General features: G+C 36.2%; 1 protein-coding gene across 1 annotated transcript in view; it reads left to right on the top strand.

Annotated features, from left to right (window-relative positions):
• The window catches only part of CSMD3 (CUB and Sushi multiple domains 3), a 782,898-nt gene that overhangs the window by 265,142 nt on the left and 500,926 nt on the right, over positions 1-16,830 (top strand). Inside the window, exon 5 of the mRNA XM_058175006.1 lies at positions 10,069-10,276. Coding sequence (XP_058030989.1) covers positions 10,069-10,276 — 208 coding nt within the window. The remainder of the gene's footprint in view (positions 1-10,068; positions 10,277-16,830) is intronic.

Here is a 16,830-nt window from a genome sequence, read left to right on the forward strand (position 1 = left end):
AGAAGTGACTAACAGATTTTAATAGGAATGCTACGCCATGAATTGTTTAACTGTGGATTATGAATAAGCCTTCAATTGATTACATTCATAGCATGGTTAGGTTCACATAATACACCAATCCTGAACATATATTCATTATACACAGAAAATAACATAAATTCCACACCTTAAGATTAATTCCAACATTCCTTCGGTAATTTGACAAACACTTTCAGGATGATTTGTGCACAGATGATTGCCACTTTTGTGTGGCATTTGTGCATAGAAGAGAATATCAATTTTGATTCATGCAATTAAAGCCCTTTCATAGCATCTAGAGGGGATTCATTTCAATCCATTTTTCAAGGTACTAAAATAGATATGCAAACCTGAGGCACTGCAGTTTTCTGTAGTGTGCAGTTTGCATTTATTAGTATAAAATTATTTTACTTGTGGGGGGAAATGGAACAACTGCAAAAAGAAGGACGCCAAGTACCAATTTTCCACATTTCAATTGCGTCTGCAGAGTTTTTTGTCTTGGCTACTGTGGTATGAAAAGCTTCAATAGTGTTAGGTCCCCAAAGACAGATTTTTCAGAAAAGACAATAGGAAAAAAAAATCTAGCTGCATGGAACAGACACTTCTTCCCAAGCACTTAATATTGGATTTTGACAAACTATGGATAAATGTTGTTTCCTTTGATTCCTTAATGTTTACAGTCCTGGCTAGGGAATTCTGGGCATTGGAGTTCACATATCTTAGAGATGTTAAGGTTGAGAAACATTGATTTAGAGGATTATTACCTTAAACTAATACAATATCAAGATGCAAATATTTGCATGCAGCAATTCTTAATTCACAACATTATGAAAATACAACAGATTTTTCTTTTTTCTTTTCCTTTTTTGTTTATTTTTATTTTTCATGGCACAGACTGCAGGATATGCAAATGATCTATTTTTACTACCTAAATGATAAATGATCAATAGAGAAGCAAATTGTTGGACATAGATGGTTCTTTTCTTTTTAAATTTACAGGGACATGCCCAAAATGGAAAATAAGATGTGTTTCCAAGTCATAACAAGACATTTGAGATATATGTTATATCATTCTAAGGCTCAATCAATTCCATTCCATATGTTATACCATTCCAAGGCTGGATCAATTTATTTGTTCTGGGTTCAGACAAATCAGAATGCATAAAAAGTTGTAGATATTCTGCCACGGGAAATTGGAATTCAGGACAAATCTCTTGAGAACAAAAAAACCTGTAGCACCAGTAGATTTCATCAAAAAGTTACATACTTAGTTACTGCCCTTTACTGCCATATAGTGTGATGATTTTTGTAGCCTCAACCTTATTCAACTTAGCTATAGGTATTCTAATTTAAAATGTGAGCAAAGATGGGTGGCTCCATGGTTTAGTCCATCATACTAAGCAAACATCTCTGCTTATCTTCTGTTGATGTTGAGATACAGATACCTGGAAAGCTGAGTCAATTTTGAACTGGTCAGGATCGAACACCTAGCAGTGAGCAGAGTTATCCTGTGGTTTACAGACACCAGTTTAAAATGGTGATTTAATACCTCAACCATGGAATGTTTCCTTGGAATCTGCCAGATCTCCTGATTCATTTGATTTGTGTTTTCTAAAGGGCCGTTCCCTTATTTGTTTTTTGCTGTAGACGGGTGGGCTGCTGGGGGTTTGTAGCGGTTCGGGAGAACCTCTAAGATTCTGTGCAGTTTGGAGAACCCCCAAATCCCACTCCTGGGTGGCCCTACCTACCGCACCCTGCCTGTCCCAGGAGTCCCCACGCAGCCTGTTTTGGATGCAGGTAAGTGCAGGATCCATCGAAGCTCAGGGAAGGCGAAAAACGGGCCTACCGGAAGTTTGGAAAGGCTGGAAACGGGCCTGTTTCTGGCCTCCAGAGGGTCTCTGGAGCCTGGGGAGGCTGTTTTCACCCTTCTGGAGGCTCAAAGAAAGACTCTGGAGCCCGGGGAAGTAAAAAACACCCTCCCCACCATGGTGCAGGAAGCCGACTAGGCCACACTCTACCATGGCCGTGCCCACCCAGCAACCGGGCAGAGAACCCCTTGCTAAAATTTTTGAAGGCCATTGCTGGCTGTAGAATGATATAAAAGGGTCAACTTTATTTATTATTGATTTCTATCAATAAGAGATACAAATAAATAAGAGTAAATAACTATAATGGTACATGAGAATGACCTTGGGAGATTGGAGGAATGCCCCCATCTTGGTCAATTTTCTGGTAAGAGGCAGCTTGGTTTACACGTGGGGAAAAAAATCATGTATCTGGCCTGTCTCAGTCAAGGTCATCTTCCTTACTCTGTAGGATACCAAGCATTAACTATCATTTTGTAATAGATTCTTGCAAAATTTCAGATCAGATTAAAGGTTGATTCTCTAGGATCAGAAATAGATAGACTGGAAAACAAGAGTCTAGCTATGTGTTCCCAAAGAGTTGACACTGAGTTGATAGTCCTTGCACAATCAATCAGTGTATACATTAATGGTGGCAATTCATTTATCTTACTAGTTTGGGAAAGCTTAATTGTAGCCTGTTCCATTTATCAGTTTCATGCTGTTCAATCTTAAGGGAAATGAAGCCTTTGTATAAAATGGGGGTTGCTGGAGTCAGTATTCCCTGAGCAGACTAACAATGTCTTGTCCAGGAAGAAGCACTGCGAAGACCGATGTTCATCCTTAACAACAACAACATCTGTCTTTTAGATCAGAATTTCTGTGTTGCATCTGTCAATGGCAAAGGCAACTTAGCTCCTGCCAAAGTTAAACTTGGCAGTCTCGTAAAGCAGGCACATATAATTATTCTTCTGTGCTTTCATGTAAAATACCTTTTCAAAATACTGTTGGTGGAAATGAGAATGTTGTGTTAGCATATACATCAGTGACTTAGGAAATGAGAATTCTATATTAATGTATGCATTAATGGCATTTCATGCATTAGGGTTTTGGTCCATAAGAAACTCACCTCTCTCATGATTAAGACTTTTAGAAATTAAAGTGGCCTGAATCCCAGAAGATCACCAAATATCAGAATTTACTAATTTCACCAAGGTCTCTGTTTATGCGCTCTTATATAGGGACACGGTGGCTCAGTGGCTAAGATGCTGACTTTGTCGAACGGCAGTTCAGCGGTTTGAATCCCTAGTGCCGTGTAATGGGGTGAGCTCCCATTACTTGTCCCAGCTTTGCCAACCTAGCAGTTTGAAAGCACGTAAAAAAAATGTATGTAGAAAAATAGGGACTACCTTTGGTGGGAAGGTAACAGTGTTCTGTGCACTTTTGGTGTTTAGTCATGCCAGCCACATGACCACATAGATAGTCTTTGACTTTGAAATGGAGATGAGTACCACCCTCCTAGAGTTAGGAATGACTAACACATATGTGCGAGGGGAACCTTTACCTTTATATATCAAAATAATGTATGAAAACTCACTGGATTTCAAATAAGTTTCTCACAAGTCATGTTTTGCTTTTTGGAGAGAAGGTGAATCATGTGACAGTGACCAGCCTCTGAATTAGACATATTTCCTTACTTGGGAAATTCATCAGCTATATTAAGGACATAGACACTCTGAAATCAACCAAAAGGAAGCTGGAACAGTTATGCAACCTGCTGATTTTCTGTGCAGATTGTGTTTGTGATTTATTCGTTTACACTTATGAACCTTTGTATTTATAAACCAAGATTTATTGCAGTTCTGTTCTTAGGGCTCCTATAACTGATGGGAAAGAACTCAAGATGCTCATACTGTGTATATGAAGTGATGGATGCTTATTCTTGCATAGTAGGACTTTTAAAATTTCTTTTTCTATAATGCATTAATCTGGACCATGGGAAGAGCTCACACAAGTTATGAATATATGAATATTTAATGTATTCAGTAATAGAGTAATTATTTGAAGTGTTAAAACTCAAATTATTAGAGTGACCAAAATTGTAAAACCTTGTCTCTGCTCAAATTTGGGTTTATATGTATAATCTGCAAATGACAGATTATAATTGCTCTTAGTGATTAAAACTTTAAAGCTTTATATAGCCTGTGAGAGATGACTTGAAAACTGTAATTGCACAGAATTATTTCTTTCTTTGCATTGCAAACAACTTTTGATTTTACATTTATATCAGCACAGTCCAGGGCATTTAATAGTGCATTGGTGTTGATTCCCCAGTCCGGTATTTTATAAATAAAATAATTTTGACTTGAGATGTACAAGGAGGCCATTAGTTTCATATGGTGCTTTCTCTGATATGCAGATGGTGCGATCATGTATTCAATCCAGTAGTGAAATCTAAATTTCTTTCCTACCAGTTCTGTGGGCATGGCTTGATGGGCGTGGCTTGGTGGGGTCATGTGACTGGGTGGGCGTGGCTATGTAACTATGTGAATGAAGGATCAAAAGATAGACACTCACTAACAATGTCCTGCTGGAGCAGGGTTAGAGTAGATGACCTCCAGGTCCCTTCCAGCCCTGGATTATCCTCTGAAGTGCCAGGTTTGTAGTCCTTCCTTCCTCTCTTTTTCCCCTCCCTCCCTCCCTCCCTCCCTCTTTCAAAAATGGACCCCCCCACCCCTCTGCTTATTTCCTACACGCCCTCCCCATTTTTGGCACCCCCACGCCCCTAAAAAAAGGTTCCGACGATCGCACGCCTCAGCTGTGATCGTCGAGAGCCTTTTTTTACCTTTTAAAAGCATTTTTTTTAATACAGGCTCAGGCAAATAGGTTGTAAAAATGTTTTTAAAAAGTAAAAAAAAAGGCTCAGGTCATGCCGAAGGTGGCAGAGTTCTAAATCACAGCTGAGGCATGCGATCGTCTGAATCTTTTTTTCAACCTTTTAAATGCATTTTTTTATTACTGGTTTGGGTGAATAGGTAATACAAAAATGCTTTTAAAAAGTTTTTTTAAAAAGAAGGCTCCAACAATCACGTGGCACAGCTGTGATCATCAGAGCCTTTTCTTTAAAGCATTTTTTACTATCTATTCACCCAAGCCAGTAGTAAAAAAATGCCTAAAAAGTAAAAAAAAAAAAAAGTTCCGACGATCAGCTGAGGAACCCACAATGTCGGAACTTTTTTTTTTTTTTACTTTTTAAAGAATTTAAATGCTAAAAAAGTAGAAAAAAAAGTTCTGACGATCGTGGGTTGCTCAGCTGATCGTCGAAACTTTTTTAAAAAAACTTTTTTTACTACTGGTTTGGCAAATCAGTAGCATTTTTTACTACCGGTTCATGCGAACCGGACCGAACCAGTAGCATTTCACCCCTGATTCAATCATATAAAGATTGTTTTTGCAGGTGCAAAATCCTATTAATAAATTTGTAATGAAGATTTTATGGTACATTGATAGAAACACACAGAGATGCATTAATAATCAAGAAGAAAACTTTGAAAGATCTAAGAGCTGTAAGGAACTGAAAATGCACTGTGATCTGGAGAAAGTACAGAAATAATAATTTGAATAGGCTGAAGATTAATCCAAAAAGGGCAGGGGCACTGTGTTTTAAGGAAGTGTAGCCTTCTTCTAAAAATTATAAACATTTTGGAAATTGTGGTGTGTATATTGAAACTGTCTGATATGGACATTGGTTTCCCACAGGTCCTAATGGTATTATATTATTCCCAGAAGATTAAATTTGTTTATTTATTTTTATTTTATTTATTTATTTATTTATCTATTTATTTATTTATTTATTTATTTCATTTATTTATTTTGTCGCAACAGTATATATAAGTATAAGCATGAAATAACTATATGAAATGGATACAATCAAAGGGAACATTAGGACAGGAACTTTAGGCACACTGGTGCTCTTATGCACGCCCCTTACAGACCTCTTAGGCATGGGGTGAGGTCAATAGTAGATAGTCTTTGGTTAAAGATTTGGGGATTTTGGGAAGAGACCATGGAGTCAGGTAGTACATTCGAGGCATTAATAACTGTTACTGAAGTCATATTTTCTACAGTCAAGATTGGAGCAGTTCACTTTAAGTTTAAATCTATTGTGTGCTCGTGTATTGTTGCGATTGAAGCTGAAGTAGTCTTCAACAGGAAGGACATTGTAGCAGATGATTCTATGAGTTAAACTCAGGTCATGCCGAAGGTGGCAGAGTTCTAAATTTTCTAAACCCAGGATTTCAAGTCTGGTGGCATAAGGTATTTTGTTGTGATCAGAGGAGTGGAGAACTCTTCTTGTAAAATATTTGTGGACACGCTCAATTGTATTAATGTCCAAAATGAGTTGTGGGTTCCAGACAGGCGAGCTGTATTTAAGAATTGGTCTAGCAAATGTTTTGTATGTTCTGGTTAGTAATGTAATCTTTCTGGAGAAGAAGCTATGCAAGATTAAGTTTACAACTCTTAAAGCCTTTTTGGCAATGTAGTTGCAGTGGGCTTTGGCATTTAGATCGTTTGATATGAAAACTCCAAGGCTTTGACGGGGTGAGGGTCATTTGTACTTTGTAGTTTATAGTCTTCTTGAATTTTGTATTACCTGTAGAATATGGATATTTCAGGGGTGGGTTTAATCAGTGCTGTTGGTGGTGGCTTTGTATTTTTATCAGTTGAGGCCAGGAACAAGTATGTCTTGTTACTACTATAAAATGAATAGATCTGGCCTTTGTTAGTATGGACATTTATCTAGACAACTCCTGTTCTGTTCTGTTCCATTCTGTTCCATTCCATTCTGTTCCGTTCCATTCTCTTCCATTCTGTTTTGCTTTGCTCCGTTCCATTCCATTCCGTTCCATTCCATTCCATTCCATTCTGCTTAGAATTGCTTAATGGCTGCAAAATAGGCTGATACAAAATGTAGCTAAAGTACTGTTGCTGGAAGCAGTTTTTCAGTAAGTTTGCATGAGTTGCATTGATTGCTGTTAGATTTAGGATCAACCTCCTTATGTTCTGAGATATCCAGAAAGTTCATTATGAGATTGGATATGTGATGAACATGAGAAATAGGCCTTTTCAGAAACAAAGATAAAAAAAAACAACCCACCTTACTTTATATGACTTTCTACTTTTGAACAAAATTTCTTTTCATCAGCTTTGACTTTAAGTTGTATAGACAACAAATCTTTTCTCTCTAACATACTTTCTACTTTTCATTCTCAATTTGCATTGCTGTTAATTCTCTCAGAGGAAAATGCATCCTGGATGCTAAATATTGGCAGAACACAGAGATGGGAGAGGGAAAGTCTTACTAAGCAATCTCTATAATTTAGCTGAAGGTCTGTTCAGAATAGGTCAAGTCCTAGTTGTAATTTCTGAGAAAAGTGATAGTGAGAAGTCAAATTCTGAAGAGCTGAATTTTAAATTCTTTGCATAATTACGGTTTCACAAAAATTAAAGGAGACTAGATCCTTGAAAGCATTTTGTTATATGAGATGGACACTGTTCTGAGATAAAAGTGGAAGCTTTTTTAAAACACTATCCATTATGGGATTAAAAAGAAGACTGCATGCTGCTGCTATACTTTATTAAATTTTCAGGTCAGGTACAAGGTATTTTTTCAACTAACTCAGAGCCTCAGCAGTCTTCTAAGAGTACAGCCATTACCACTGTAATTGAGTCAATCCATGTCGCTGTTGGCCATCCTTTCTTTTTCTTTCTATCTTTTCCAGTATTATGGAAATTGGGTCTTCACATAATGGTCCAAAATAGAACCACTTGAGCCTTGTCATGTGTATCTTGACTGAAATATTTGGATTGATTTTGTTCTAATATCCTGGGTATCAATGTTCTTCTTGACTTTTTCCCAGTGTTCAAAAGTGTCAATATTCTTTCTAGCTTGCTTCTTTATAATCTACAGTACTTTCATTTCCATAGAGTAGGGGTCAAGGGTCAGGGATGAAATCTACTTACCTTCCTTACCGGCTTGGCAAAATCTTCTGCGCATGCACAGAACGTAAAAACACATTACTTCCTGGTTAAAACCAGGAAGTAATGACACCAGGGCAGATGGCCATCACTTCGCTCTACCATCGCTACTGGATCACCAAACTACCGGCCGTGATCGCTACCGGATCATGCAATCAGGTCCAATCTGGTAGTATTTTACCCCTGGTAGGAGTGTCAAACTCACATCATCACAGCGTTGTCACATGATATATCATGATGTGTTTCCCCTTTGCTAAACCAGGCATGGGCGTGGCCAGCACATGATGCATCCAGCCTACGGGCCGTGAGTTTGACAGCTAAAATGTCACAGGGAAAATCATTGCCACAGTTTCCAAAATGGTCTCTCTCAATATTGAGTCAGCATATATATAGAATAAATAAGGAGAGAATATACTTCTTGTCACACTTTTTTGCTGGATGTAGAAACAAGCTGTTTTGCCATGTTCTGACTCTGCTGTGGCCTTTTCTCCTGGGTATGGGTTTCAAATAAGAACAATGAAAAATTCTGAAATTCCCATTTTTCCAAGGATATTCCACTAGTTGACATGGTCAACACAATCAAAGTGTTTTGTTTTCCAGTTTGCTGGCATAGCTTAGTTAAAAATCTTCTTCTGTTATAAGTCTACATAACAAATCTGCCAGATCTTGTAGAGCTGGTGACAAAACATATACTTCAGCCAAGATCTCTTTTAATAAATTAGTAGAAAACCCTTCTCTGCCATTTTACTTGAATCAGCAAATAATGGCACAGGTGAAATTAAGCTAGCTGTTGATTGTTCGGGTCTAGTTGACAGTTGCCAATTGCTATGCCAAGATTATTAATAGACAAAAATATATTCTGGTCCTGCATGTTAAGATTAGACTATCTGTAAGGTGAATGACCACCCTTCCTATTAATCTTCGTAATAGTAATCAGGGAAAAAACTTTATTTTCTGTATATTTGGCCATTCAAATCAATCCACATAATACACAGAAGTACCCACATGTATGTTTTTTGCTCAGTTTAACATAGTTATCATTCGGAGGAATTGGTACAGAATTGGGAACATCACTATCTCACTTTTCATCATGTTAACTAAATGCATAAAAGGCAAAATTATGGAATAAGGCATATTAAATTCAGTGATAAGCATAGGCCTGGGCATGTGTTTGTTGATATCAGACCAATTAAATTAGAAGATTAGAGCCAAAGTAGTTCAACTGAAAGTAACATTGTGATTAACATTGAATGCAAATATTGAAGAACTACTTAGGGATTAACCTTGCCAAATAATAGATGGATTCTATATCTATTCATCATCATACTTCATTAATGTGTTCTGAATAACTAGTTGAAATATCTGCTGTCAGCTGTAAAACAACTGTTCCATGAGCCAAAGATAACCAGACCATATTTGTTATGTTCAATTCAGCCTAATATTTTTTAGATTTTTTACTTTTGCCCCATTGAGATGTATTTATTTTATTTTGACTCTGAAAGCAAGATTAATAGAATGCCTTACATGTAGTTAACAACAACAAGAAATGTATCTTATTTTATAAGACCCAAAAAAATTAATGACCCCATAACCCTTAGCATCGAGGTGGAGTTGAGGCAACTGAATGGAGCTGAGCATTTACTGGCGGGATGCTCTTCCTGTTGCCAATGCGGGGTTCACAGCTGATATTTACTCATAGCACCAAGAGAGAGAAATACTTGCCACTACCTAGGATCGAACTCACAGCGTGATTGTGAGCCAGGAGCTCCACCTCTAGGCCACTGCATCACTCTTATAAGACCAGAATATGACTGTCTAAAATATTTGGCACAAAAGAATGAAAGCAAGAGGAAAATAAGCAACATTAGACTTCCGTTCTTAAGACAATAAGGAAGAAGAGAAACAGTTGAGAGGGGAATAAATGTCTGTTGCAGTTTGTCTTGCTTCTCACTTTTTTGCATATGATAAAATAGCGGTAAAATTATGCTGGGGGAGAAAAAGGATGCTAACAAAGCTGATTCTTAGAAAAGTTGCTGCAGTAAGCCTCGCTTATATTACTCTCTTCTTCCTGTGGTCCTTAAGTTAATTACATTGTCATATGCCAGTAAGGACCCGTTTCCAAATATATTTTTTCTAATGGATACTTCCCATTTGTTCTTTTTGATAGCGGAAGATGCATGTGGAGGAACAATGAGGGGATCCAGTGGTGTCATCTCTAGTCCTAATTTTCCAAATGAGTACCACAATAATGCAGACTGTACATGGACAATTGTGGCAGAACCTGGCGACACCATCTCACTCATCTTTACAGATTTTCATATGGAAGAGAAATACGATTACCTGGAAATAGAAGGTTCTGAACCACCCACAATATGGTAAGTGAAATCATTTGTATTAAAAATGGCAGCCAGTTCCTTCTGGATAATAGCACAAAGGGGTATGATTTTTTCATGGTTTCCGGACAAGACTTTTAGTGAGCTTAGGTAAAAACAATATAAGTAGTCCTCAAATTAGTGAGGACTTTTAGTGAGCTTAGGTAAAAACAATATAAGTAGTCCTCACCGACCCTATGGAATGAGTTACCTCCAGGGCTACGCCAACTTCCCGACCTCCATACCTTCAAGCGGGAACTGAAGACTCTACTATTCAATCGGGCGGGACTAGCCTAAATATTTATTTTAATTTAATATTTATTTTAAAATAATAATAATAATAATAATAATAATAATAATAATAATAATAATAATAATAATAATAATAATAATAATAATAATAATAATAATAATAATTTAATTTGTATACCGCCCTTCTCCCGAAGGACTCAGGGTGGTGAACAGGCAGAATAAAAACAGCAATCAAATACATACAATAAAATATCAATTAAAAACTTATTAAATTTAGCCCAAATTTAAATACCTTTAAAATCCAAAAACCTAATTTAAAAATTTAAAACCCTAAAAACAACTAAAAAGTTCTATGCCAGTCCCGCATGGGTAAATAAATAGGTCTTAAGCTCGCGGTGAAAGGTCCGAAGGTCTGGAAGTTGGCGAAGTCCAGAGGGAAGCTCGTTCCATAGGGTAGGAGCCCCCACAGAGAAGGCCCTTCCCCATTGCTTGGCTGACGGCACCCTAAGGAGTCCCTCTCTGTGAGAGCACATGGGTCGGTGGGAGGCAAACGGTGGCAGTAGGCGGTCCTGTAAGTAACCCGGTCCTAAGCCATGGAGCGCTTTAAAGGTGGTAACCAACACCTTGAAGTGTACCCGGAAGACCACAGGCAGCCAGTGCAGTCTGCGCAGGATTGGTGTTATATGGCAGCTCCGACCAGCTCCCTCTATCACCCGCACAGCTGCATTCTGGACTAGCTGAAGCCTCCGGGTACTCCTCAAGGGGAGCCCCATGTAGAGAGAATTTAATTTTAATTTAATTTTAAATTTATTAATCTATTCATAATTTTTAAATTTTAAGGGTTTTATATCGGTCTATGACCGTTTTAGTTTAAATTGGCCTGTTAAATATTTCATTTTAAATGTACTTTAAATCTGGGATTTATATTGTGTATTTATGTGTTTTAAATAAGGCTGTACACCGCCCTGAGTCCTTCGGGAGAAGGGCGGTCTAGAAATCTAATTAATAAAATAAATTAATAAATAAAATAAACAAATTATGGCCACAGTTGGAATCAGAATTCCCATTGCTATATAAGGTGGTTGTTAAGTGAGTTGTGTTTAATTTTACAACATTTATGTCAGGGTTGTTAAGCAAATCACTGCAGTTGTTAAATGAACTATGCAGTCATTAAGCAAATTTGACTTCTCCCGTTAGCATTGCTTATTGGAAAACCCAAAAGATGACAACTAGCAATTATATAATCCTAAAATGCTACCGCCATTGTAAATACATTGGTTGCTAAGTGCCCGAGTTTTGATCATATGACCAAGTGACAGTCATACGTGTGACGACCAGTCACTTGTTTTTTCAGTGCTGTTAATACTTCAAACTGTTGCCAAACAAATTACTGTAAATCAAGGATGACCTGTAGTTGGAACTGAATAACTTGAATCCTACCTGTTTGCTGAAGTTTAGCAATGTCATTTTAACTTTGTTTTGGTTTATTGAAGATTTTTTGCATTGGATATGCTTTTGTAAATTTATTTTAGAGTTCCTTTAAAAAAAACAACCTTTTTTTTTCCTTCTGTGGGTGAGCATCCAGGTGTGATATAGTTTAATTATTATTTGTAACATCTTCCTAAATGACTCTATCTAATTTACTATTTGCGTGTGTGTGTGTGTGTGTGTGTGTGTGTGTGTGTGTGTGTGTGTGTGTGTGTGTAAGTATGTATGTATAGATGATAGCTAGCCAAATGATAGCTTCATGATAGATGATGGCTAACTAGATGATAGATGGATGGATGGATGGATGGATGGATAGATAGATAGATAGATAGATAGATAGATAGATAGATAGATAGATAGATAGATAGATAGATAGAAGACAGACAGATAGATAGCATAGCATAGCATAGCATAGCATAGCATAGCATAGCATATTTCGGGGAAATCATGGCTAGTATGAATGTTCTGGTCAGTGAAAGGTGCTATTAATGTTAGACTGTTTTGAAAATCTGTGATCAGTTTTAGTTCTATGATGAGCTGAGATTCTGACCACCAGCTTGATCAACTCAATTATACTGTATAAAACATCTAGCCATATGCTAGATAAATATTCCAGCTGCTGTCTAAAACATAATTAATTGCTACTAATTAGATTGACTTTGCATAGTTTAATTCTTCTCCAAGATAAGAAATGCACATCTTTTTAAAAAACAAAACAAAACAAAACAAAAACTAAAATTAATAATGATCAAAGAAAAGTAATAGGGTTATTTTCTACCTCTTGTGTAGTTTATGCTTGATGTACAGCATAGATATGCTAATAGTCTTTCATCTACTTAGCCTAAGAATTTGGAAATCAATTTCAATTTGATGAGTATTGATAGTGATTGGGTTTGTGTAATTTTGCAAATTTCAAATTTGTGCCTAATTCCCCCAACTGTGTTTTGTATAATATAAATCAGAATTACATTTTATTATTTTGCATGCTTATCTGCTGATTAAAGGGATCCTAACAGGCTATAATGTTACCATTAAAATATATTCTTATACTGTATTTTTACTATTTGTTTCATTTTGGAGGGATAACAAGGATTTTGTTTTGATTTTTTTCTTTTACTTTCTAAGACATTAGAAATGTATAGTTATTATGATGTGATTGCCATTGCTTTCACTTTTCAATTCATGTTAAATCTGATGTTATCAAGTTATTTGTGCTATATTTTATTAATATTTAATATGCCAAATATAGAAGAACAGTAAATGATTGTGGTTGCGTCACAAATGTACAATTTGCTTTTCAAAGTACCCTATCAGAGTGGACTTTTAATTCTTTTATTGTATAACAAAAATAAGATATATTGAATGTTATTTGATCAATATTTCTTGCAATATATTAAAATATAATAAAAATATTATTATGAAAAATTTCATTTAAATTTCGTAAAGTCACAAAAATCAGTATAAAATGACACTTGGAAGGAAAATGTTTATGTATTCCTTTTAGGAAACTGCATAATATTAATGACATCTTTTCATTACCAGGAATATTCTTACTGTTTCAAATAAGGCCATACTGCAGTATTAATTGGCAAATAGATACTACTGTGTGGTATATAATTAAGATATTTATGTTCTGTGGAACAATGGTATAACTGAAATTGACTAGTGAAATGGAAGTAAAGTTTTGAACAATAAAGTATTGTTGATTAATGAATTGAATTGTTTGATGAAAGTAGGCCATGTTTCTTTAATCTTATTTGATCAGTTGTTATGCATACTGTAAGGTAAAGGTAAAGGTTCCCCTCTCACATATGTGCTAGCCATTCCCAAATCTAGGGGGCAGTGCTGATCTCTGTTTCAAAGCCAAAGAGCCAGTGCTGTCTAAAGATGTCTCTGTGGTCATGTGGCCAGCATGACTAAATGCCAAAGGCGCACGGAATGCTGTTACCTTCCCACCAAAGGTGGTCCCTATTTTTCTACTTGCATTTTTTACGTGCTTTCGAACTGCTAGGTTGGCAGAAGCTGGGACAAGTAATGGGAGCTTACCCCGTTACGCGGCACTAGGGATTCGAACTGCTGAACTGCCAACCTTTTGATCAACAAGCTCTGCATTTTAGCAACTGAGCCACCATCTATACTATATAATAACCTAAATTCAAAATCTTGGAACTCTCATTCAGTAGGACCCACATTTTGCCAGAGATTGCAAAAACCTAGCTACCTAATGGAAAACTTAATGGAATATAAATGTACCAATAGTTATTAATCAGAACTAATCAGAAAATCTTTCATGGGTATTAAACATCCATTTTAGTGTTCATAAGAAAATATTATTAGGAATCTAGTAAGGGGGTGAGGTGGCACAGTGGCTTTAATAGTTGGCACTCTCGGGCCACAGATGGTTGGCACTCTGGCATTTCAAGCCCATGACACCACATTACAGAGTGTGCTCCCATCATTTGACCCTAGCTCCTGCCCACCTAGCAGTTCAAAGGCATATAAAAATGCCAGTAGATAAATAGGTACCACTTAGTTAGGAAAAGCTAGCAGTGTTTCATGTGGAAGCAGGAGCCAGTGCTGCACCTGCCTGTATGTGAGGCGAGATTGGCGGAAGAAAGCCCAGATGACTTGATATAACCTAAATGCTGCTAGCCAGCTGGTGCCAAGCTAGCTTGCCCCTTGTGGTATATTTTGGTATCACACATGCGTAAACCAAATGAACTGACAATGTTGGGTTGCTAGAACTACTCTGAGATTTAAAAAAAAAACATTGTAGATTTGCCTGGCTATGTACGCTATATGCTAAAACAAAATAAAGAAATTAGGTATCTAGTACTATGTGAGTTAGTTGGCTTTGCTCCTCATTTTAACAAAATCAAATCCACAGATCAAATCTTTGCTCTCAAAGGATCTGCTACAGCAGGTAATATTAGCTAGGCAAAGCATGAATAAGATAGCTTTCTTATTTCTCAAAATGTAATGAATTTCACTGAGTTCTTTCTAATGGAAATATTGCACTGGAAGCGAGGATAAGTACAGTTTAGGTGAGAAGAATCAACCCAGCCCTGAATTGAGAACATTAGGAATAAAGTATTTCAACAAGATCTGCCTTAAACAACTCACCATGAGTCTAGCTGGGGATTTACACTTACACATTTCAGGATTATGTTTTTACCTCAGGCTAGCATTAAAGATGTCTTTCTGAAACTTGTATGTTTCTTGCTTCTTTTGGTTTGGGAGCTACATGGAGTTTGACAGTGAGATGATGTCAGGTGTTACTAACAGTTCATCTGTAATTTTTTTTATTTGTACTGCTATGCAGAGAATATGCATTTGTGAAAGCATGTTTGAAAACAGTAAGCTGAAATAAATTGGAAGACACTCATCGTAGAGTCAGTTAGATTCGATTCAAAACAATTCCATTGCTATGGATTACTTAGACGGGGAAAGAAAGTTTATTTGTGCTTTTATGGTTTTAATTGTCATATTGTTCGCTGCCCCAGAGGCAATTGGACTGAGATGGGCAGCTACAGTAATTGAATAAAATAATTAAATAAAACCTACAGTCCTCCGACTGGATTTGGATTTGGGATGACAAGCTCAAATAATATTTGAAAGGCGACAGATGCTTCAATTTCTCCTCAGATCAAGGTGCTATGTATACTTTCAGTTTTAATGACTGCTATAGCAAGATTATTCACATCACCACTTAAGTGAGTCAATTATCCATGGTGAAAAGATTCAGATTTGTCAATGATTTCTCACACAATTACACTGTTTAGACATATCTGTAGCCCAATTATTTTAAAAGCCTAATTTACTCCAGTCATTAGTGGGATTAAAAATATATATATACATCATTTGTCTTTTGTACAGCAATTTAGTGACACTATTCTATACTTGAAATACATGCTGTTTTGTTTTGTTCGTTTTTTAAGGATGGAAGATGTTTAGATAAGTGAGATGGTTAAATATATACAGATGAAAACAGTTTTGTTTCCCAAGTACATTCTATAAATTATAAAACAGAATTAAAATGCTAATTTAATAATGGCTAATTTGAAGTTTCAGATTGAAGGAGCACTCTATCCCAAGTATGTCATTCATATTGTGGGATGAGATCAATGTATTTTGTTATGCAAAAGCACCTCACCATATGTTAGGGAAAAATAGATCTACAAAATTTAATTAGCTCAGATTTCTTAATTAGATGTATTATGTTAATATTTTTATCCCTTTACAGTAGTATTGAAATTCAACTCCTAATTGCTTATATATGCAAAGAATACTCTCTATCAACAAAAGCTTATGTGTTGTTTTACTTTAGATAGAACTGATCTAGTAAAATCCTATTAAAACTAAATGCAGGGTTATCAAGTTTGTTGTAGATGATATTGCATTTTGAAGAGCTACTCTATTCCGATATAAAAATAAAATTCTTTAATGACATTTCCAGACTACTAAATAATAAAAGCTTTCTTACTTGGGTAGTTTGGATAAAAGATTGTGTAAGAACTGTAAAACAAAGCTTGCTATTTATCCTGACCTCATTTTGGAATTGTTCCTAGATTACAATTTTATTGTCAATCTAGGCTGAAAATTCTGCCAGACCGAAATATTCAAATGAGATGTTAACAAAACAGAATATAATTTAATATAATAATATTGAAATTATGTCAGAAACATATACAATGGAAGGGTCGTAATTGGGAGTAGCCACTTTTATACGTGAATTGCCACAAAACACATTTTGATTCATACATAAATCTTGCTATGACAGTCAGCTGCAGGTTAACTGAATTCCTCAGATGACAAGC

Source organism: Ahaetulla prasina, chromosome 3 (genome assembly GCF_028640845.1).
Source record: "Ahaetulla prasina isolate Xishuangbanna chromosome 3, ASM2864084v1, whole genome shotgun sequence".
NCBI lineage: Eukaryota > Metazoa > Chordata > Lepidosauria > Squamata > Colubridae > Ahaetulla > Ahaetulla prasina.